Source organism: Schistocerca serialis, chromosome 2 (assembly GCF_023864345.2).
Source record: "Schistocerca serialis cubense isolate TAMUIC-IGC-003099 chromosome 2, iqSchSeri2.2, whole genome shotgun sequence".
Taxonomy (NCBI): domain Eukaryota; kingdom Metazoa; phylum Arthropoda; class Insecta; order Orthoptera; family Acrididae; genus Schistocerca; species Schistocerca serialis.
The window spans coordinates 611,427,621-611,451,130 of record NC_064639.1 but is presented as its reverse complement, the minus strand read 5'-3'; the positions used below and the strand labels follow the sequence as shown (position 1 = coordinate 611,451,130).

Below are 23,510 nucleotides of genomic sequence, written 5' to 3'. Positions count from 1 at the left end.
TGGATATGCCATATTCGGTAAATATTTAATATTTGCATGATATATGAGAGAGAATTGTCACAGCATGTGCTTCAATAAGTGCCGAAGCGATAATTGATAAGGAATACCACTCAATCCATGTTAAGAAGATTGCAGCACTGCATTGATACCAATGGTCATCACTTTGAACACCTTTTGTAAATGGACGTTCATGCCACCTTTTTGACCTTCGTTGACCTTCAAAGACCTTACTGTTACAAATCATTGGATTCGTATCGATAGTCGCTATCAGAAAATAAGTACCAAACTATAGCATCCTATTTAAAAAAAAAAAAAAAAATGAAGTTGACCTTAATATCTCTAACGTGACCACACCTAGCAACAAAAAAACGATGTCATATTATGGGCCCCATTGTCCCAAGCAACTTTTGTTCCACAAACTTTTCAACTACTATCATACTTTCAGAGTTATTCTACGTGGAAATAGTTAGTCACTCACCCTGTATATGATCAAGAAACTGGCATCACATACAGACCACATGGACAGGTACAGGTTCATATGGCACATATTTATGGAAAACTAGAAGCAGTCTGTAAAAAATTTCTGTTGTAATGTCGGAAGAAAAAGACAATGCCGATTTCTTCAAGTTAGTCAGTGGCACTTTTGGTGTTATGAGTTCAGGAATACCTGTTAACAATGTATCTGAAGTGCTTTATTTACACATTGTATCTGTGAAAAAATGAGAGTAGGAAATATAAACCTATACTTCCTTTCCAAAGGGGTTACTCACCTCGATAAAGTCATGGCTAGGATGCCTTTCGATATAAAGCATGGTTACAATTTTAACTATGTATTGAACTCAAGTTTCAACTAGAACTGCCTCAAAAATTTATCTTCCCAAATAAGAGCAGCTGGCAGAGCCTATGACCATCCATTACCAGTGGAATTCCAAAGCTGTTTCTATATCTTAATTATGAACAGAAGTATTGCAAACATTCACCATGTTACAACAGAAACTGATGGAAAGTATGTGGCTTCCAAACCATTCACAGAACTGATACCTGGAACTGAGGATGCTGTCAATAGTAGAAGATGAACAAATGAGACACATTGCAGTATATGATTTAACTTCATCATCTTTGATAGCAGTTTCAGCATGTTCTCTAGATCTCTGTTACATCGTGGGATATATTGCTTCCTGATGCTTCATATTGCTTCCAGATGCTTCTCCATCACTTGGACATTCTAATGGCAAGATAATGGATGTCTCAAAAGACACTACAACTTGTTGATGTGTTGATAAACTATCTTGTGGTGGCTTAATCATCCCTTCAGATAAGTGGTTTAAAGTTGTTCACCGTTTAGAGGCATTATTTTTAAATTTTGATGGCAGCAGCCCCTGTAAGGACATCATGATGAGAAGTAGCTATTTCTCAAGAGGTCATCACAATGTATGCCAAAACCAGAACCTTCATCTGGATAAGACACCTCAACACAGCAACAAAGCCACAGCAGCTCCAGAAAACAGCATGCAGCTGAAGAGTTTTGCGGTTCACACTGGATCAAATTAAGGTACTTAATTGTGACCTAATAAACTAGGAACTCTTGAGATTTGTGTATTTCCAGTGTCATCGAAAATTGTATAACACCTAAAAACAGAATGAATGTGCCAGGTTATGACTCTGTAACAGAAAATGTCGAGTCATATGATATATACATGTCATGAATCTACAGTTTCACTCTTTTCATTACAGGAAGACAATGTAAGTTTCAGGGGCATATTACAGTATGTAGTAACGTTCAGTCCCTGTTTACATTGCTTCTATTGTAGCTACAATTCATTTTGCTTCAGTTTTTGTAAGTTACTGTTAGTTGAAGTGGAACTGTGTCACATCCAAAAATAAGATTAGGTCTCATGTTGCTCACGTATTGACAGTGAAGACATGCAGAAATTTTTGATCGTTTCCAAATGCACTGGCCCAATCTTCTGTGTGACAGTCTAGTAATTATCCATCTCTTTATAGTCCCTTCCTCTCTGCGTGTTCTTTCTGAGATCAAAATGTGGCTGTCAAACTGGAACTGTGTCACATCTAAAAATAAGATTAGGTCTCATGCTGCTCACGTATTGACAGTGAAGACATGCAGAAATTTTTGAGCGTTTCCAAATGCACTGGCCCAATCTTCTGTGTGACAGTCTAGTAATTATCCATCTCTTTATAGTCCCTTCCTCTCTGCGAGTTCTTTCTGAGATCAAAATGTGGCTGTCAAACTGGTCTGAGTAGGGAAATGGAGTCTCTCTGGTTCCTTCCTTGAATGTTGTGTCATTTGCCACTGCAATTAACAGTGTAATGCCCTTGGTAAGAAGAACAGTGCAATACTCATTATTCTTGGAGGATTTTGTACCTCCTCCAGTACAGAAACTGATATTCAAAAACTGCATTTCACCTTTATGAGATTGGAGCAGTGAACAACACGGAAATTCTTTAAACTGAAGGGAAAATCTTCTAGTTTATTAGGCCACATCATGTTTCTTCTGTACAATCAACATTTTTACCCCTCTGCTGGGATCTTCTTCTGGATCTTCACTGCCAAACAGCAGTGTCACATTCTCTTGTTATAAAAGAGAGTATTCGTGTACTAACTTGGAAAAGTGGGGCTATTGTGTAAAATTCCTGTTGCTTCGAAAACATGCTTTAAATTCTTTATAGAGGTCTGTCTCTATGGGTTTCCATGGTTCAAGACACATTTACCATTCACCTACGCTGCAAATGATTGAGTGTGAAAGATTTGACTAGGTTTCTCTGTTTCTTACTTATTATCTGGCTCATTGAGTATCATATTTACGAAAGTTGGACAGAAAAGGATCCACAGACACACTCATCATCCTAAAATCTTTAAGTTGCAACACATTGGGAGCAGTTTTTTGAAGCTATTTTGGAATATAGGCAGGATTGTGCGTGCAAAGTGTCTGGATTAGCAATAACATAATGTGTCTGGATTACCAATAACGTAATGTATGAAGAACACTCACACTACCCACCATGATGGAAATGTAACAGGCAAAGCAACTCTAGGCAGATCCTAAGTCACCAAATGTCACGGGGCTACACATCTCAACAAGGTTACAGTCTACATTAATTACCCACATGTAATAACTCATTGGACTCTTGATGCAAACATCGTTTCGGTCCTTATGAAGGAATGGGACACACTTGTGGGGTGGTTACTGATGGGGTGCAAAATTCTTTTGCATTTGATGAGTATATGAGATGTCGAACTCCAGACTATTTTAAAAATATTAATTTACAACATGTTAAATCAGCCCCAGCAGTATATGGGAACTGACACTGGTGTGTCCACACAGAGAGACAAAGTTTACAGGTATAAGGTTTGTGTAGTATCATAGCTTATCAATACTGCCGGATCCAGTGCCCCAAAGGTTCCCACGGCTGCTGTGAGCAGCACTTTGAACATCGTCTCCAATGAAGAACCTCCAGGCTACCAGCAAATAAAGATTGCCAGGACACTGTTATAAGTGGCAGGCACCTAAGCACTAGTCTTCTAGTTCAAGATTACTTGTAGTTGCTAGTTGGTGCCAAATGTTACACCAAGTTGTTGATAGCTAGCTCTACTAGCAACTATTCAGTGTACTTAGATGCATGCAAATGTTGGGCCTCTGAATATAGCTAGCCACAACTGTCAAAAGTTGTCAACTCTAGCACTTCTTCAGCCACAAGTTGACTACAATATATTTATTTGAAGTGCGCTTGTGTCAACTAATCTTTTGTTTGCCTGTCCATATTCCCACAGCGAGAGATCCCTTTGGACACTTTCCACCTATTTATCATCAGCAGTGAATGGATACTACGACGAGAGTGTCCATGTGGTGACTACCAGGTTTAAATTTTTCAGTACAAAGAAGCAGTCATGACAATCTCACAGATCTCCTAACACAATAAGGGAGAAGATTCTCAAGTATCCTGATCCTTATTTGCAGCAAGTTTTGCAAAAAAAATGGTTCAAATGGCTCTAAGCACTATGGGACTTAACATTTGAGGTCATCAGTCCCCTAGGCTTAGAACTACTAAAACCTAACCAACCTAAGGTCAACACACACACCCATGCCCGAGGCAGCATTCAAACCTGCAACCATAGCAGCCGCGTGGTTCTGGACTGAAGCACCTAGAACCACTTGACCACAATGGCTGGCAAGTTCTGTAATCAAGACTCATGTAACAACGCTGTAAACAGTTTTCAATCAGTCAACATGTGTGCTGTAGTGCCTCGCAATAGGTGGCTTCCAAGTTGAGAACATAACAGTCCGTTTGGGCTCAGCATTGACAGCCATGTAAACAGCCATGCCAGCAAGGTACTGGTGTGAAGTCTTGCCGGAGCTACTTCTCAGTGCATATGTGTCACTTATGCCCATCATAAAATGCATCTTGTTTTCATGTGGCAAGAACAGGCACTTTCAAGTTGTGGGCTTACAGAAAAAGAAGGCACCCTCTCCTAACATATGCCCACAGAAATCAAACTTTGCTGAACATGTTGTGTATTTTGAACCAAACAGAGCCTCTACTGTGAAGCAGAAGTGTGGTAGTTCACAATTCAAGAAATCAGTAGTCTCTTCATTGCTGCAGTGCCATTCTAACAAACTCTTTGCGACTCCAGGTGCCTCAGTTTCTTTGCTCAATCGTATTACTTATGATTTTCTTGGCAAGTCCAAGCTGCAGAAATAACACATTACGCTTATGGCACATAATGGATAAGGCATTTCAGTGCTCGGTTCTTGTGGGCTTCCTGTCATATACCAGAATTTTCAAAAGACTGTGACATTTGCGTTCATGGAACAGTGAAAATATATTTAATCTTGATTTGTTTGATTCATTGGATTGTGTGTGGTACACCGTATGTTGTCAGTTACTCTCCTTTTGATTCGAAGGACACTGTCCCTCATTTGTGTGGTGGATTCAAAAACTTGTTTGCTGATGGCTTAGTCAAAGCTTCTAATTTTGTTGTGTATGTGACCATGAAAGGCAATGCACAGCCTCACTTCTTCAGGGCTCATGCTGTACCACATGTGCTCCGTGAACACATTGCTCAGGAACTTCCACAGTGGCAGGACAATTGCACCCATCATGGCCAGGCTGTGGGCATCTCAGTTAGTATTCACTAAAAAGCCTTCAGGTAAGGTACATATTTGTGCAGACTTCATGGCAACAGTGAATCCCCAAACAGTGACTGACTCATTTCCTTTACCTCAACCTGATGAACTTATGGACCATTGGGGAGCTGGTCATTACTTCTCAAAGACTGATTTATGTGATGTCTACCTCCAGGTCCCTTTTGATAAACTGTCACAGCAAGTGCTTGTCATTAATACACATGGGAGACTCTTCAAATGTTTTCATTTGCCTTTCAGTAGTGCATCTGCACCAACAATTTTACAGCACTACTTTGTTTATAAATTATTTAGATGAACACCTTAGTAATTTGCACATCCTGTTCCAAATGTTATCAGAGCCTTAAATGCAACAGAGACAAGTGTGTGTTCTTTCAAACTGAGACTGAATACTTGGAGCACATAAATAATTCTCAGGGCATTCATTTGATGCAGTTGCACTTGCAGACCGTTTGCGACCTCAAACCTTCAGGGAGTGCTACTAAATTACAGTTGTTGCTAGGGAAGTTGACATATCACATCCACTTCATTTTGAAAGGAACTCAAATTGCAGTGCTGCACTGCAAGAATGTACCTTTCTTGTGGTTCCAGGACTGCGACATCGCTTAAAGATGCTTTGCACAGTGATCGTTCCCTACTTCATTTTGATCCTTCCAAACCTGTAGTCTTGGCCATGGAAGCCTCTTCGTACAGCATTGGTGCTGTTCTCGCGCGCAGGATTGGTTCTGCCGACAGACCAATAGCCTTTGCCTCGAAACTGCTTAACAAAGCTCAGAGCAACTATTCGCAAAAACAGCAGGAGGCTCTTGCCATCATCAATGGAATGACTAAATTTCATCAGTATTTCTACAGAAGAGTCAAATACTTTATATTTTCCTTTTTCCTACTTATGGAAATATCTATTGAAAGTAATACACAACAGAAAGTCTTCAGTAAAACACTTGCAAGAGAGAAGCTGTGGCAAAAGAAGTGTTGAACGAGAAGTTACAATGTCTTTCAGTGTTCCTTTTGATAAGGAAAATTTATAGGATGAAACGATACCAGATGCAGCAATAATTTTATTAAACAGAACATTAAAGTGTAAAAAACAGGAAGCTGGATGATTTTGTAATAAATCGAGAACAATGAACGCCAAAATAATCCTTCTGCGACAGCAGCTCTCAGATGAATATACCGTACGACTGTTCAGCCCAATCTCCTAGATCATAGATCATTCTAAACCCAGTAAGGGGGGGAGGGGGGGGGGGAAGAAAAACACACTGTGATAAAGAAATTCCAATTGAAAAACAATAAGGGAACATGGTATAATAAGGAGTTTTTTTGTGGACAATGTCATCTTAAAAATTAAGTCATCCAGAGGATACAGACATTGTTTGAAGCACGGATTGTTGCCACTTCCTTCCAAAACACATCTACGAGATTTAGTAAAGGGTCTCAAATGATCACATGGAATCAACACACACTTTTTATTTTTGACAAGGATGAGATGAAAACGAACACTTAGGTGTGCTGATTTTTGACGAAGTTAAGCTTCAAGAAATGCATTTCAATAACACTTTGTTCAAAGTTGAGGATTTCATCAATTTTGGTGAATATTTGCCAGAAGACTTGCAAATCATGCTCTGGTGTTTATGTTTGTTCCTCTACAGCACAACAGGATCCAACATATTGTTGTGTATGCTAGTCACCATGCAATTCCTGGTGACATCGTCTCGCAAATATTGATTCGGGCAGTTATCAAGCTAGAGTAAGCCAGAACAAGAATTATTGCATTCACTTCTGATGGCAGCTAAGAGAATAAAAAGATCTGGCAATGCCTAGGAATTAGTAGCATAAAAAAGTTACTTGCACATTATAAAATCCAGTTTATGAGACCAGAATAACTTGGGTATTTTCAGATGCTATTCATGTAACAAAGTGTGTAAGGAATAATTTTTGTGATACAGTGGAGGTACTTTTCAATTATAAGCCTGTCAACTACAATTCTTATTGGAGAGTTTATGAACAAGGTAATTCCTCAGAATTTGCTGGATTAAAAGTTTGCCACAAGTCAACTTCCACCCACATAGATCCCTTGCCATTTCAACAAATGAACGTAAGATTAACTCTGTAGTTATTCAGTAATTCAGAAGCCAATGGGATAGAATTCTTCAGGGAAACTGAAGTGTCAGTATTCAAAGACAGTGAATCAATGGAATCATTCATTAGAAGTATTTACAACTTAGTGGATGCACTTAACGCTTCGTTTGCTAAGGATGCTTTGTACAAAAACTCGGAGACTCACAAAACATTAATGAAATGGAAAAGCCATTCTCTGCACTAGAAGTAACAGCGTTGCTTTGGAAAGAACTCTCCAGTCTCTAGCAGTAATGACTGAAAGTACATTAGGAATAACACACTAATTGTGGGAAAGGGGTTGCAACTATTGTTGTGGTAAAACTCCATGAGTATAGTCTATGGGGTGACATTTTTTATGAATGTTTAAATAGTCTGGATCACATTAGTGTTGAAATATCGAATGTTGGATGCTGCAAAGATAATGTTACAGAAATTATTCCCACACTGATTCTTCATTATATGTAATACTGGTTTTTCACTGGCATTAAATAAATTCGGAAGGAGCTGAAGTCTTCAAAAACTTCGAAGACTGCCTGGAAACTGTCTAAACTGGCTGATGTCTACTGAGGTAAGTTTTAACTATATCCACAAAATTTTCATTTCATTACATAAATTTCATGAATGAATCAGTTCGTGTGCAGCGATTGCCACGGTAACATATAATATTCATGCAAACAGAGTTGACACTCAGCGTGGTGGCTGATGGGAGTGACTGTAAATGGGAAATGCCTTTGCAATCACTCCCATCAACCACCAGGCAGTCACAACTTTGTTTGCAGTTACAGTACTTCCGTGAGTCCTGAGTGCACCAACAGAATATGTGAACTAGGAGTGTCAGCACACTTTCCCTTCTACTCACTATGAAAGTCGGAACAATTAGTGGTTTATTTCCTGCTGCTATGTAGCACTACTTGGTGTTGTGGCTGAAGGAAGTAACTAGGTTTCCAAAGTGTCTCTACTGCGCATGCGCACCTTCATGATTGTTGTGATCATCTTGACTTGTGTTATTCGCACAATATTTAGTGTGTTTCATTGTTTGGCCACTTGTAGTGCTAGATGACACATTTGATCACTTTGCAGCAAATGTTTTTGGCTTAAACACAGCACTAGTTACGCATTTGTCATGTTTAGCAACACATGTTCCGAAAATTTATTCTTGTTGTCAAGTGAAAATATTTACAAACATATTTTTTAAGATGTTTCACAAACAAACAATGTGAGTAATAGTTTGTTTGTGTGTGTGTGTGTGGTTTTCTCCATCATAGAGGAGGCAAAGTATCTGATAACATAAAAAGACAATTACAGTGAAAGACATGCAGAACAACACATGCAAACACCACACAAAATATTTATGTAAATATTTGCTCTTGACAACAAGAATAAATTCTCAAAACATGTCGTGCAAAGCATGAAAAATATGTAATTGATGCAATATTTCATTATTTACAGCTGCAGGCTTTCCAGAAACATCAGTCATGATTTCTACTTTCCAGACAGTTACCAGTTCCAGTTACATCAGCAGTTTTTATTAGATAATAAAGTATTATTAGATACAAACAAGTCCCTGACAAGTACTTTGATGCATATTGTGTACACACATTTTACATAAAATGTGAAAATGCAAGTGGAGATTCTATATGTAACTTTTAATCCTTAAAACATTATTCCCCACATTTTACATTTTCCTGCATTTTACACCATTTTTTGTAATCCCTTGAAAAATGTAAAAGCAGGGTTCACTATGATCACAAATAGAAAGGAGAGTGTTAGAAATCATTTATGGAGTCACAAAAGACTCGTTTCTCAGTGGCACAGAATTTCAATAGGTTTGCACACCAACTGCTGATTGCATTTTTTGGGCTTATTCTAAGCTCCCTTAGAGGGTGGGGTGGGGGTAGTGGGAACAATGGTAGCTAGAGAGGTCAGGTATTAAGTAACTAAAGTTACGACATTCACTACCAGCCCACAATATGGTATGCAAACAGAGACCCTTTATCATGTCTGCTTATGGGGTCATGCAAAGATTTCAACAAAATGAGATCATGTGTGGTTTGACATAGATCACAACCTTCACCAAACAGTGTATACATTTAAGTTCCCAACACTGTTCACAAGATAGCTGCAGGCAAAAGGTACAACCCACTACTTCATACAATGTTGACATAAATACAGTGGGGGTGCCTACAGTTCCTACCAAATGGGTCAAAGATACCAAAGTCCCTTTCATGCAGATATAAATTTATATAATTCAGTTGCGTTGGACAGCAGATCTGTCAATAAGTAGTGTATGTGCTTTATTTATTCTATTGTTATCCTCAAATATTTAATCAGCCTCAATATTAATGCACGAACCGCAATGGTATCATTACAAAGGAAACCACTAATAATACACAAGCTGATACTCTGTAGTTCTTTACCACCAAAGTAAACTGCAAAGGGATATAATGTGGCTTGGCTGTTCTCCCAACGAAGATCATGAGCAGCACCTTGAACAACAAATGAAAGGTTCTCGGCAAAATCCATCAAAATGATGACCAGTTTCTCTATGAACTCTACTGGAGTTGCACAATGCTTGTATAGTGTATCCTGTAAGTATGAACCTACTGTTTGTATTCTAGCATTTCTTCTGGATCATAATTTTTTTACAGAAAAAAAGTCTACCACATGGATTCCAGCTCAGGTTTCCAGTATACTGTTCACAATGTTGTAGGATGTAGTCTTTTGGTTTCAAATAGCACACACTTTCCTGGATTAGTTCCTTGTAATCCTCATCCTTGATAGGTGTTCCAGCCAGCATCAGTTTGGCATTCTGATGCACTGCACATACATAAATTCAGTGTGTATCAGCAGCACCAACTGTAATACACCTCTATGGCCAGTGCTTGTAAAAAACTGAGAAACCCAATTCACGGCTATGAACATTTCTTTCAAGTTAAAGTAGCCAGCATTTCTGCTCATGAACTTTTTCACCATCCACTCTTATTGTTATGAAATCATTTTTCCCTGAACACATCAGGGAAAATTCATGATCTTCGAAGAACCTGAAGACTTTAAACTGAGGTGCCACAAGTCATGGGATAGTGATATGCACATGTACAGACGGCAGTAGTATTGCGTACAAAAGGTGCATTGGCAGAGCTGTCATTTGAACCAGGGGATTCATGTGAAAAGGTTTGTGACATGATAATGGCCGCCTGACAGGAATTAACAAGCTTTGAACATGGAATGGTAGTTAAGAGTGTGCCAAGAATACCTAATTTCAGGCATTACCTCTCATCACAGACAACAGAGTAGTCCATGGCTGTCACTTAAAGACTGAGAGTGGCAGTGTTTGCATAGTGTTCGAAATAACCCAAGAAATCAATATGAGGCATATAATGAATGTATACATTAGGACATTGTGGCGAAATTTGGCATTAAATGGGCTATGACAGCATATGACAGACGCGAATGCCTTTGCTAACACCAAGACATCGTCTGCAGTGCCTGTTCTGGGCTAGTGGCCAAATCAGCTGCACCCTAGATGACTGGAAAACTATGGCCTGGTTGGATGAGTCCCAGTTTCAGTTGGTAAGAGCTGATGGTAGGGTTCGAGTGTGCTGCTGACTCAAGCCATGGACCCAGGTTGTCAACAAGACACTGTGCAAATCCACAATGGTGTGGGCTGTGTTTATATGGAATGGAATGGCTTTCCTTGTCCATCTGAACTGATCACTGACTAGAAATGGTCATGTTCGGCTACTTGGAGAACATCTGCAGCCATTCATGGACTTCATGTTCCCTGACAACAAAGGAAATTTTATGGACGGCAATGAGTCTTATCAGTGGGCCACAATTATTTGGGACTGGTTTGGAGAACATTCTGGACTATTCAAGCAAATGATTTGTCCACCCAAATTGTCCGACACGAATCCTGCTGAACATTTATGGGACATAATGAAGAGGTCAGTTTATGCACAAAATCTTGCACCAGCAACACCTCTGCGATTTGGATGTACACAGAGGCAGCATGGCTCACTATTTCTGCAGGGAACTTCGAATGACTTGAGTCCATGCCATGTTAGTTGCTGCACTATGCCAGGTAAAAGGAGGAGGTATCCTACGACTTTTGTTGCCACAGAGTATGTTTGATATTACACTCGAGTATTTTTCCCCTACCATTCTGCAAGTACTGTCAAGATGTCAGCATCTTCAGCTACCTTGCCTGCTTCACTGTTCTTGCAGCAACAGTAAATTCTTCTGCTGCTTGTTCTATACTCTAGCTGCTAGGAGCCAGGTCAAAATTTGAACTATGTTGGAATAACTTGAATAACGCACTTTAATTTTTAATTCATTAATTAAAATATCCATATCCTTAAATTTTTAGCATTGCTTAACTACTTTTGTATCAACAACCTCAGCGGAGCTCAAACCAGCAGCTGCTGCTATAGCCTTGGTGATGTAACCTTACACAATGTTATACAACATAAATGACTGAAGCAGTTTCATAAATTCATTGTCACTACATTGACATTGTCACAAAAACAATGATAAAAAAGCTCAAAAAGGTTTGTATTGTTGCAGCCGCACTTCAGATTTCTCTCACGAGAGAGCAGCAGTGAGCAGTTCTGCAAGATGGTGACAGGCACCAAGAAAGTATATGTAATATTTTTTTTTTTTTTTTTTTTTTTTTTTTTTTGCGTGGAGTTATATGAAAAATGCAGTGTTTACATCTCCTCTACCAACAAACCTACCAGCATAGTAGGAACGCGCTGTGATGAAGCAAGCTGGCATATTTTTACTTCCACTCTTGTTTTGCCATCTGCCTACTTAAATTGTTTTTTTCAGTTTTAATTAATTACCATTAACACACATGAATGTAAACTGCATTTCCATAAAAGAGAAAGGTTGGCCCTTAGTTTTAAGGAATATACCACCAGATCTAATTCTGTGCTTAGTTTTATGTATGTGATTGATTTTCTAATTTATTTCGACTATTCCTAGTTAGTATTTTTTGCTATTGGGTGAAATCAGTAATTGTTTCGTAACTTAAATTCTATGATTGACATAGAAACAAACATAAATTCTGTACTAATTATAAACATCTGGAGGAACAACTAATAGTATTCTTAAAGGATCTATTTGAAAACATATTAGCAAAGCCAGCCCTTAATTAATTCCAAAGTAATTAACAGTTTTGTCAAAAGTATTGTTTGCATAACAATACCTGTTAATTTCATCATTTAAGCAAATAATTCGGCCTAACTCTTGTAGCAGAAGAAACAGTTAAAAAGAACCAATTTTTCGATGTCAAATGAGTTAAGTTTGAATTGTAATTTCTGTAAATTTAACTTTGAACAATGTGTAGTTTCAGTACCTATTATTGTGAGGATATACAAGGGCCCAATTTTTGGTCCTGAGACAGTCAGTCCATGGTTGAGTTTCAGACGAGAAACTTGTGTTGGTTAGAACAACAACAATGTATCCGTGAAATAAATGTTACACAATTAGGCTGTGTGTTAAAACAATGACAGTGTCTACTCCATACATACTTCTCTATTCTTCAAGAACTGTGAACTTTGTGGTTATGTTTTTACTGCTCATAGATATTCAACAGTAAACTATTGTAGCAGTATGTGGGTGTTCGCCTGAAACCTATTACTGAAGCTTATTGAAAGTTAAACAATAGTGCACTGGCCATACTGAATGTGTATAAGGGGGATTGTGAAAAGTGAAAGTAAACAATTGTGAAACACAAATGTGTATCTGTCGGCTACATCCTTTAAACCAGACAGTACTGCACTTCCAACCCCTATTTTTTCAGCTAGTATGTTGACACCGACGACAACAAACGAAGCGATAAAGAAGGCGATCTGTCACAGCGTCAACAGTACTTTTGAACAAACTGATAGACACAGGAGGCGATCTGTCACAGCGTCAACAGTACTTTTGAACAAACTGATAGACACAGGAGGCTGCACCAAACATGGGAAGAACTTTATCGACTTGATATCAGCACATTCAGGGGGGGTGGGGCACATATGAAGCACTTGAGCACTTGTAACATGTCAAGAAAACAAAAGTTTTTTCTATGTGTGTACAAATCCCTGTGATAATATGTCAAATAACATAGCTACAGTAAATCTGTAAAATCACTTCTATTGTTTATAATTACCTTTTTTAACTTTCTGCCTTATTCAACCCACTGAATTTCTTTTGCTAATTGAAGCTTTAAAGACGAATCTGAGAGAGGTCAGTGAAGTATTCACTGTAGCAAGTGTCAACTGCATCCACATAATCAGCAAATGTTGTTTCTTGCTAATACCAAACCAGTAGTTGCTTATGAGCAAATTCTTGTCTACATCTGAGATAAAGCTTCTGGCTATGCATAAAAACTTTTAGTCAACAGTTTCAACTTCCCAACATGAGAAATGCCAGTTGGTTGTAAACCATTCTTAACTTTATGTTTGTTTTTCTCAAATGCATTACAAAAGGTATTTTGCAGAAACTGAAATTTTGTCATCTGCAGGGCATTACGGTAAGAACAAATTTATGCATCTTCTATAAAGTGAAATCCAGATCTAAATCTGAAAAAATCTTTGGCCAGCAACACTGGCTACAGCTGACTTCACTAAAGAAAAATGATGAAGGCTTATGATGGTTGGTAGCATCTTGATCACCAAAAAGCAAGCATCATGACTTCTTAATTCATATCACAAAACAAATAAAACACAAATTAGCTTAGTCACAAATCTTTCTAAGAGCAAGCGCATCACAAGAGAAGAACTGACAGCTCAAACAAAACATATATTTCGTGAACAGTGGTGTTGAAATGATTTGGCAATATTTTAAAAGTGTTTGCAATAACGTGTTTAATAATACTGTGAAAAAATTTAGTAATGAATTTGTAAAACTTTTCGGGGGTCATTTCATATCTAAGCAAGCACGGGTCTTTAATTTAACTATATAGCTCCTGAAACTAAAAGGATACCTACTATTTCTAGACACAGCAACAATGTCTTGGAAGATTTTCAACAATGTTTTCTATAATGGGAACGAATTTACAAAACCATTTGGGGGTAATTTTGTCCACAAGTAGGCACAAATTTTCATTTGTTTTACTGCTGCTTATTGCTTGGAGTTGATTTGCACATACCTACATTTGTATTTTTATTGGCATAAAAGCAGTTTTCACCGATTTTACTTTATTCATTTAACACTTTGGCGACCGTCCACTTAGAAGAATATTGGACCCAGGAAACCACCCATTTATGCTGTTATTTAAAGCTTTCCTGGAACATATGTCGTTGATGTATCTTCAAGAGAAATACTATCTAAAAAAAAAAAAAAAAAAAAAAAAAAAAAAAAAAAAAAAAAAAAAAAAAAAAAAAGGGCCAAGCATCAACATTTATTTTTCATATTTACTTTAGTTCTTTGATGGATTACAAATTTTAAAATAATCTGACAGAAGGTATAATTATCTTACCAAAAAAAAATGCGAGGTGAGTTACTGAGCAATATCTCCTATTAACCCAACAACATGATGTATTTGTCGCAGAACAACAACAAACTGTGAAACATAATGAGTACACCCACAAAATTACATCAATGTGATCACAGTCTCAGCCATTCACGACAGCAGCTATTATGTTCACTAATGTTTCTTTCCAAATAACTGTATAGTTTCCCAGACATATCCAAAATTTGGCACCCAAAACATTTTAGACAATTTCCAGGTGCGTGTATTTTGATAGAGGACAGAAGAAATTATACAAAAAGCACAATAAGTTGGCATGGCTGTGTGGAATATTACCAGTTCTTGGCTGAAACTGTTCATAAAATTATGATTCATAGCTGATCACAGATGAATTTTCTGCCGATTTGCACAAATACAGTTGTCACCACACATATTTAAAAATCTAATCAGTAATATAGTCTTATTCAACACAAAAAGTTGTTTAAGGATACAAAAGCAGTGGCTTGTAAGTTAAGAATACCTTTCATAAAAGTTATCCAAAGTTGGCACTTTAGCATGTTGTCTGTGGTCAAACTTTGGACCTCTATCTATAGAGGCTATGGAAATGGGACCAAACGAGATTCAGAGCTGGAACTGTGTATATATCCAATCGAGACATTATTGAACCAACTCAAAAAATTTCATTGGATTCAGAAAAGGTGAAGCACCAGCCAGAACTGCTCCACTCGACATGGAATTATCCTGAGGAAAGAGGCTTGTTACCTATGCCAGACCACTCAGAGATAAAACAGAATTCAGAGCACTAGAAAACTCCCCCAGTACATAAGAAATTAGTATTGTGCATCACCTGGGGAAAATGTAAGGAAGAATTTTTAAGTATGTGTGTTATTTTGTACGTTTATTGTTGTAATCATGATACGCGATGTTCGTATTGCTATGTACATGTAGTGTGAAATAGTACAGTTGATCCAAAGATTTGCATTTAAGTTTCTTTATCAATGAAAGTGCAGTGAAAAATGAAACAATGTTTTATATTGACATGCCAGTCTTGGCATAGGCAGCAAGCATGATATGAGCCTCTGAGAACAACCATGTCAGTGGGTTCACACAGGTTAGTGTGAGATAGAAAATGTGTAAAACTGCTTGAACAGCGGCCCCTATCCCGAAAGAGAAGCCTTCTCCCTTAGAGCCGGGTAAAACAATGTTAACATTGTTGCTAGCCATGTTAGAAATGAGAAGTGACATTTAACTTTCAGCTGAACACTATTGTTATCAAATAGGGAGTTTGTTAGTGTAAAAGCTCTGAACACCACAGCTTGAAAAGTACGAGAATGGGAGGGATCTGAAAGTGGTTGGCCAGAGGCTCCCTGGAGGTGCAGAGCCGCATGTCAGATTGGCTGATGCCTGTAAAGCGCAGGGGGGAGTGGCAGGCCAAACAGGGTGCAAGATCCAAGTTTCACACGGAATTTGCAGTCTCCCCTCCACAACGGTCAAAGGCCAGTCACGTGATTCCACCTCCTTATGGACAGGAGGCGGGGCGTGACTGCCAGCGCTCCTGGTTTTACTTGAGTGTACTATGTTGCCTTTCCTGCCAGAAAACCAACACACTCTCGCTGGCTTTGTGTCTGTAAGCAAAACCAGCAAAGTGCACTACAGCCAGACTGCACAGATTCTTTTCAAGTTTTTACTACGAGTTGTTTAAAAACGCACAGCCCAAAAAGAGCCTAGAAGATTAAGTGACTTAACAAAAGTTTGCACTCTTTTTCCGTTTTGTTTCTCAAAATTAATATTTTTCTTATTAACTTTCGTGTGTAGCGAACATGAGTTTCTACTGTGATGTTTTTACTGCTCAAAATAAAATGTCTGTGACAAAATTGCCGAAGGAGTCGGCTTTAATTTAGTGTACAGCAATTAAAAAGGATTAAGTTCGTGAGATTTCCACTTTAACGTGCTGTAACAAGTTGGCTATTTCTTTGTACATAAACATTTAGCAGATGCAAACAGTTCATTGTTCGTTTCGTTTCTTTATTAAAGTTTTTGTCTGCTGGTGTTCTTGTGACTTTTTTTCTGCATACTTCAAGCATTATGTTCATAATATATCCGTGTCTTAGGCTGATATAACATTTAATGCATAGTTTGGCAATACATGGGATATGACTTTTCAGAGTTTTACAGTCTGCTGAAGAATGAGTTTCCAACATTTTGTCCATTTGCTGCTCAAATAGGATACAATAATTATTGAACTGTCAATATTTTCCATACAGTCGTCCTCAGCAAACTACTGAATGGTTTTAAAGCTTTGTACAATAACCACATATATTTGCTGCCATAACAAACTCTGTTGCCATTATTATGATTTACCTTATGTGTCTATTGCATATCCAAAATGTGTGTGTGTTATTAGCTAGGGAAACTTGTTCTTTTGAATAACATAGTACATTTAAGTAAAACGAGGAGCGCTGGCAGTCACGCCCCGCCTCCTGTCCGTGTGGAGGTAGAATCACCTGACCGGCGTGTGGCCGTTGTGGAGGGGAGACTGCAAATTCCACGTGAAACTTGAGTCTTGCCAAACAGGGTGCCACCACAACCCTTTAAAAACCTTGGATTTTCGTACACAAGAAACTTCTCTGTCAGATGAACTCTGTGTCACTCACTGCTAGACTCAGGTAAGTTGTTTCAAATCTGTTTTCTCACCTGAGTGCTGCTCTCAATGTTCATACTTTACAATGCTGCTAGTGGTTGCTACTTCTGTTTGCACTCACCCCACAAACTGAGAGACTGACTTCTCTTGTTCCAACAGTTGAATTCTTTGCTTTTTCTGATGTTTAGAATTAACCTTCAGTGTATTAGTTTAGTCTGAATACAATAAAAGAGTGTTATTCAGACCCATGAATTCCTTGAGTCTCCTGGTATGAGTATCCTTATAGAGTCCCAAAATCTCCACCTCTCGAACGTGCCCAGTGATAGTCTTGCCAGTGATATAAGTCACCTGCCATCACAGGAAATTTGTCTTTATGCATTTGTTCTGAACCAATTAGGAATTACAGACTGACCTGTAACCCCCCCCCCCCTCTCTCTCTCTCTCTCTCTCTCTCTCTCTCTCTCTCTCTCTCTCTCTCTCTCTCTCTCTCTCTCATGCTAGAACATGCCAGTTTTATAGCTCATTCTGAGAAAGTTCATGTAAACTTTGAGTTTTGTACTTAATTCTTCCATATGCAGATTTTCATTGGTACATTTACCTCTCAATTTCAACCATTCTCAGGACCAGCATCTGTTTCCTTTGCCTTTATACCCAGTGCTAAAGTCGATGTCTGTGCTGGTAGCCATTACCACTTATGTCAAAATACTATACAAAGTAATAACTATATAATGGGAGAGCTGCTCCAAAAGTGATGGTAAGTTTGAAAAACTTGGTCTGTACAAAGCCATAGAAAGCAAACAGCTTATATGTTTGATCGTTTACAGCAGTCTTAACTCCAAAAGATTTAAATTCGCCTCAGCTGTAGCTAATGATGAAAAACTCCTGCAGGCACCACACATTACAAAAGTTTTACAATGTTCACATGATTTTCTCTGAAGAGATAAAACAGGGAAATACAAGGTGAATAAATAAAAGGTACTAAAACATTAGTTGTTGCTGATGACTTATAGAGATGACGATTACAATTCTGAGGCTTTGTCATACACAACATTCATATTTATTTTATCTTCTACAACAAATTTAGTTTCTTTCTTTGCAGCCAGAATATGATAGGGGATAATTCATAACCACATAAGAGCTCACCTAACTTGATATCAATGTATTTAAGAGCTAATTTCTATAATACAGGTTTTCTATAATGCAGATTTTCGCATTCAATATTTGCATTTTTGATGATATTTGTTTTTGGGGAACTAGGCTGTTGTCTAAGAGATATTTCTCTGCCTAATGTTTCGACTCCAAAGCTGAAGACTTCATCAGGGGCTATAACAACTCAGAAAGCATTTTATATGTCTAATATACTGATCAAAAGTTAATTACTATTGCATAAAGAGTCTAAGTAGAAACTAAGCCCCATTCCAGTGATGATGTTGAACAATGTGCAGAGCAAGTCATAAATACAAGACTGACATAAAGTGTAACAATGTACCAAGCCTCAAAGAATAATTTCTGTATACAACAGAGACAAATAGGATATTCGGGACACACATATTCAGGATCATGGTACTATTACTAGACGCAGCACATTGACACTATTTATTAATTCCTAACACAAAAGTCAACAACTAACAAGAAAACAGAAACAAAAACAGATTTATGTATAAAACTCCATATTATGTTCAGGTAGATTGAAAACTGTAAATAGTTGCAAATGAAAAAATAAAAACAGAGGTACAGATGATACAAACACAAAAAATTAAGTGAAATGCATCTCAGGCTTTCAGAATCATAAGTCTGTCACACATTACTGACAATAGCTATTGAGAAACCCACCCTCCCTTCCAACCTCTGCGCAATATTTCAAAATGTTTTCTCATATTTATACACTGAAGCGCCACAGAGACTGGTATAGGCATGTGTATTCAAAAACAGAGATACACAAATAGGCAAAATACGATGGTGCAATCTGCAACGCCTATATAAGACAACGGGTGTCTGGTGCAGTTGTTAGATATGTCACTGCTGCTACATGGCAGGTTATAAAGATGAAAGTGGTGTTTTAGCCGGCACACAAGCGATGGGACACAGGTAGTGATGAAGTGGGGATTTTCCCATACAACCATTTCACAAGTGTGCTGTGAATATCAGGTATCCGGTAAAAAATCAAATCTCCAGTGCTGCTGCAGATGGAAAAAGATCCTGTAAGAATGGGACCAATGACAACTAAGAGAATCATTCAACATGACAGAAGTGCAACGCTTCCGCAAATTGCTGCAGATTTCAATGCTGGGACATCAACAAGTGTCAGCATGGTTCAAATGGCTCTGAGCACCAAGGGACTTAACTGCTGAGGTCATCAGTCCCCTAGAACTTAGAACTACTTAAACCTAACTAACCTAAGGACATCACACACATCCCATGCCCAAGGCAGGATTCGAACCTGCGACCGTAGCGGTCGCGTGGTTCCAGACTGAAGCGCCTAGAACCACTCGGCCACTCCGGCCGGCTGTCAGCGTGGAAAGCATTCAACAGAACATTATCAATATGGGCTTTCGGAGGCGACAGCCCACTCTTGTACCCTTGATTACACGACACAAAATTTTACGCCTCACCTGGGACCATCAAAACTGATGATTGGAAACATGTTGGCTGGTTGGACAAGCCTCATAGCACATTGTATCAAGTGGATGGATGTGCATGGGTATGGAGACAAGCTCATGAATCCATGGACCCTGCATGTCAGCAGGGGTCTGTTCAAGCTGGTGGAGGCTCTGTAATGGTGTGGAGCAAATGCAGTTGGAGTGATACAGGACTCTTGATACGTCTGGATATGACTCTGACAGGTGACATGTATGTAAGTATCCTGTGTGATCACCTGCATCCATTCATGTCCAATGTGCATCCTGACACTCTTGGGCAATTCCAGCAGAACAATGCGACACCCCACATGTCCAGAACTCCTACAGGGTGGCTCCAGGAACACTCTTCTGAGCTTAAACACTTCCACTAGCCATCAAGCTCCCCAGACATGAATATTACTGAGCATATCTCAGATGTATTGCAAAGTGCTGTTCAGAAGAGATCTCCACCGCCTCATACTCTCACTGATTTATGGACAGCCCTGCAGGATTCATGGTGTAAATTTCCTCCAGCACTACTTCAGACATTAGTAGAGTCCATGCCATGTCATGTTGCGGCATTCTGTGCGCTCGCAGGGGCCCTACACGATATTAGGCAGGTGTACCAGTTTCTTTGGCTCTTCAGTGTATTTCATTCTTTAGATCTAAATGAAAGAATCTAAAAAATTCACTGCCTGTATCAGTTTTACAATGCTGATGGTTTTGCTAAACTTTCCCTCCTTCTAATGTAGTGACAGTCTTTTTACCTATTTCAACATTATTAAGACCACCCATTTGTAGTTATAATGTTTTCAATACAAACCTCCATGAACAAGGACTGTAACTTGTTCAGCCAATTTCTTCTGTGCTAATCGAGCTTCTGGCTTTACCTTAAAATGAAGAAAATAATTTTCAGACTTTAAACAATAAAAATACATTTTAACAGATATTAGGTCTCTCTCTCTCTCTCTCTCTCTCTCTCTCTCTCTCTCTCTCTCTCTCTCTCTCTCTCTCTCTCTCTCATATAGAAAAATTACTAACATTTTATAAAACATGAATCACCTTATGTTGTTGCATAATCTCATTAATTTTTCCTGTTGAATAGAAAGTGAATAATTTTAAAAGATTTTCTACTTCTGAGTCTCGAGATCGTATAAAAAACTGATATAGTTCAAATGGTGAAGTTTTTTCTCTGTTCAACCATACTGCATTCCCCTCAGATTTTCCAAATTTATTGCCGGTCTCTGTAGTGACAAGAGGGACAGTTAAACCTGTAAAGAAAGAGAGACAAGTTGCTAACACAGATAAGAAATCAACATGCAAAAATAAGTTTTTACGTAGATCAAACCAACTGCATTGTATAACAAAAGCTTTAGCTTGTTTGTTCCAAAGGAACTACAAACAATAAACGGCACTTAATCGCTCACACACAGATCTGTTTGTTGAGCAGTGTAGGGAATGTGGAATTTTGTCAGCCACTGCCTAGCCATTACTGATACGACAAATGCACATTATCTGAATGTTCAGGAACCAATGTGGCCCGAAAGCAAGCGATACCATTTACTGAAAGCAATACAGTTGTATGGATGATCGAATATACAACCACCTATATTATTGTGTGGAATACTAACCACAGTAAAACATTTGACATTATGCTCTCCATCACGCCTGTAACTAGGAAATCGACACAATGTGAAAGCAAAAACAACAGGAAGAGTCTTTCAATTTATTATAGCTCTACGGCAAGCAAGGAAAACAAATGTTCAAATCATAACACCACCTCTGAAAATGTTAAATTCCTTGGTGTGGTGCTTCTGACACACACACACACACACACACACACACACACACACACACACACTTATGTTTTACTAGTATTAAGCTGATGAATCGTTATAAAATGCTCCTTGGAAAAAATGGAAAGGGAAGGTATCACACTAATGCACAACTCTTAAATGCTGTGTTACACTTGTTTTTACATTGCACTACTAGTAAAAAGAACAATAAATAAATAAATATTCATCTTGAAGAACCAGTGTTTACGTTCATGAGGAATAAAATATTAAAATATGAACTGAAATATATTTTTGTAATCGACTAGAAATGGTAATCTATAAAGAGGAGTTGAGGGTATATTAAACAGAAATGAAATTTTAACAACTAAGAAACTAGAGTGATGAACAAGCAAATTTATAATGTCCCAAGTTTCAGAAGCAATGCTTGTCAATTTAGAGCTAAAGAGAAAGATAGGGAAATATAGCAATATGATCAAACTACACATGACTTGGGTGAAGAAGTGTAATATTCAAGTTTGCATAGCCTTACAGGTCTATGTTAGCTTAAAGTCATACTCCCTACTCTTTAATATATATTAAAACTCAAAAGGCAACTATCTTTCTTATTTCTTCTCACAAGAAAAGGATCCCGGTGTTGGGATCGACGTTTTGAAATCATCTATCCAGTACATAGGTTAAGGTCCCAAGTTTCACACCCTGCAGCCATTCATCCTGGTGCGCCCTTGTTTGCGAATATTGTAAGAGAAGCTCAGAGACTTTGAAGATATTGAAAACAACGAGAAAAAATTCTAAAGAAACTCAACAAATTAACTACATTAGTATCCAGACTTGAGAAAAATACTTCAAAGAATTAGTGACTGAAAACAAATGAGAATTTTTGAATAGAATTAATAATGATATAGAAGAAACAGAAAATAATGGCAGAATTTCACTGGATGTAGAAGCAGTAAAAACATCAATTAAAAGTTTTAAAAAAAGTGCTACTACAATTGCAGGAGTACCAACTGAACTGATGAAATATGGTACAGATGAATTACACAAACTTTTGAGAAGTCTTTTTGAAAAATGCTCAAATGGTGAGGCCATACCAGAAGACTGGAAAGTAGGATTTATACCAACAATCGAAAAGAAAGGAAGAAAAGACGAGTGCGAGAAGGAAAGAGGAATAACTGTAACTAATGTATTTAGCAGACTTTATGGAAAGATTATCAAACAATTTTTGGAAACAGAATTTAAGGAAATGGAGGCCAATGGCTTCAGAGCACTGACGTCAACTACAGTTCATATATTTTGCTTACAACATATAATTGACAAGAAAAAAGTTAGAAATCAACCCCATAATTCAATATTTGTAGACATAGAAAAACTGTATGATGATATACCCATATGTAACTTGTGGAAAGCTTTAAAAGTGTTTAACATTAGTTCCGTAATAATTAAAGCAATTCAGAACATTTATGAAAACTCTATAGAATAAAAGCACAAAATTATCTCCCACCTGGATTTAAAGTTACTAAAGGATTATGTCAAGGATGCAGTCTGTCACCAACACTTTATAAAATATATACAGAAAAGCATTGGAAAACTACAACAGAAAATTTAAAAACAAACATGGGGATCCCAGTAAATGATATGATATATTCTTTACAATTTGCTGATGACCAGCTAATTTTGGCACAAGATAAAGAAGACATAGAGAGTACACCACAATGAAATTAA

At 37.9% G+C, this 23,510-nt stretch overlaps 1 protein-coding gene across 2 annotated transcripts in view; it reads right to left on the bottom strand.

Annotated features, from left to right (window-relative positions):
• LOC126457656 (tyrosine--tRNA ligase, mitochondrial) overlaps window positions 1–23,510 on the bottom strand; it is a 122,355-nt gene that overhangs the window by 54,890 nt on the left and 43,955 nt on the right. For both annotated transcript variants that reach the window (XM_050094147.1, XM_050094146.1), the window contains exons 5-6: window positions 21,058–21,266; window positions 20,819–20,885 (exon numbers count right to left, since the gene is read on the bottom strand). In XM_050094147.1, the coding sequence (XP_049950104.1) occupies window positions 20,819–20,885; window positions 21,058–21,266 (276 nt within the window). The remainder of the gene's footprint in view (window positions 1–20,818; window positions 20,886–21,057; window positions 21,267–23,510) is intronic.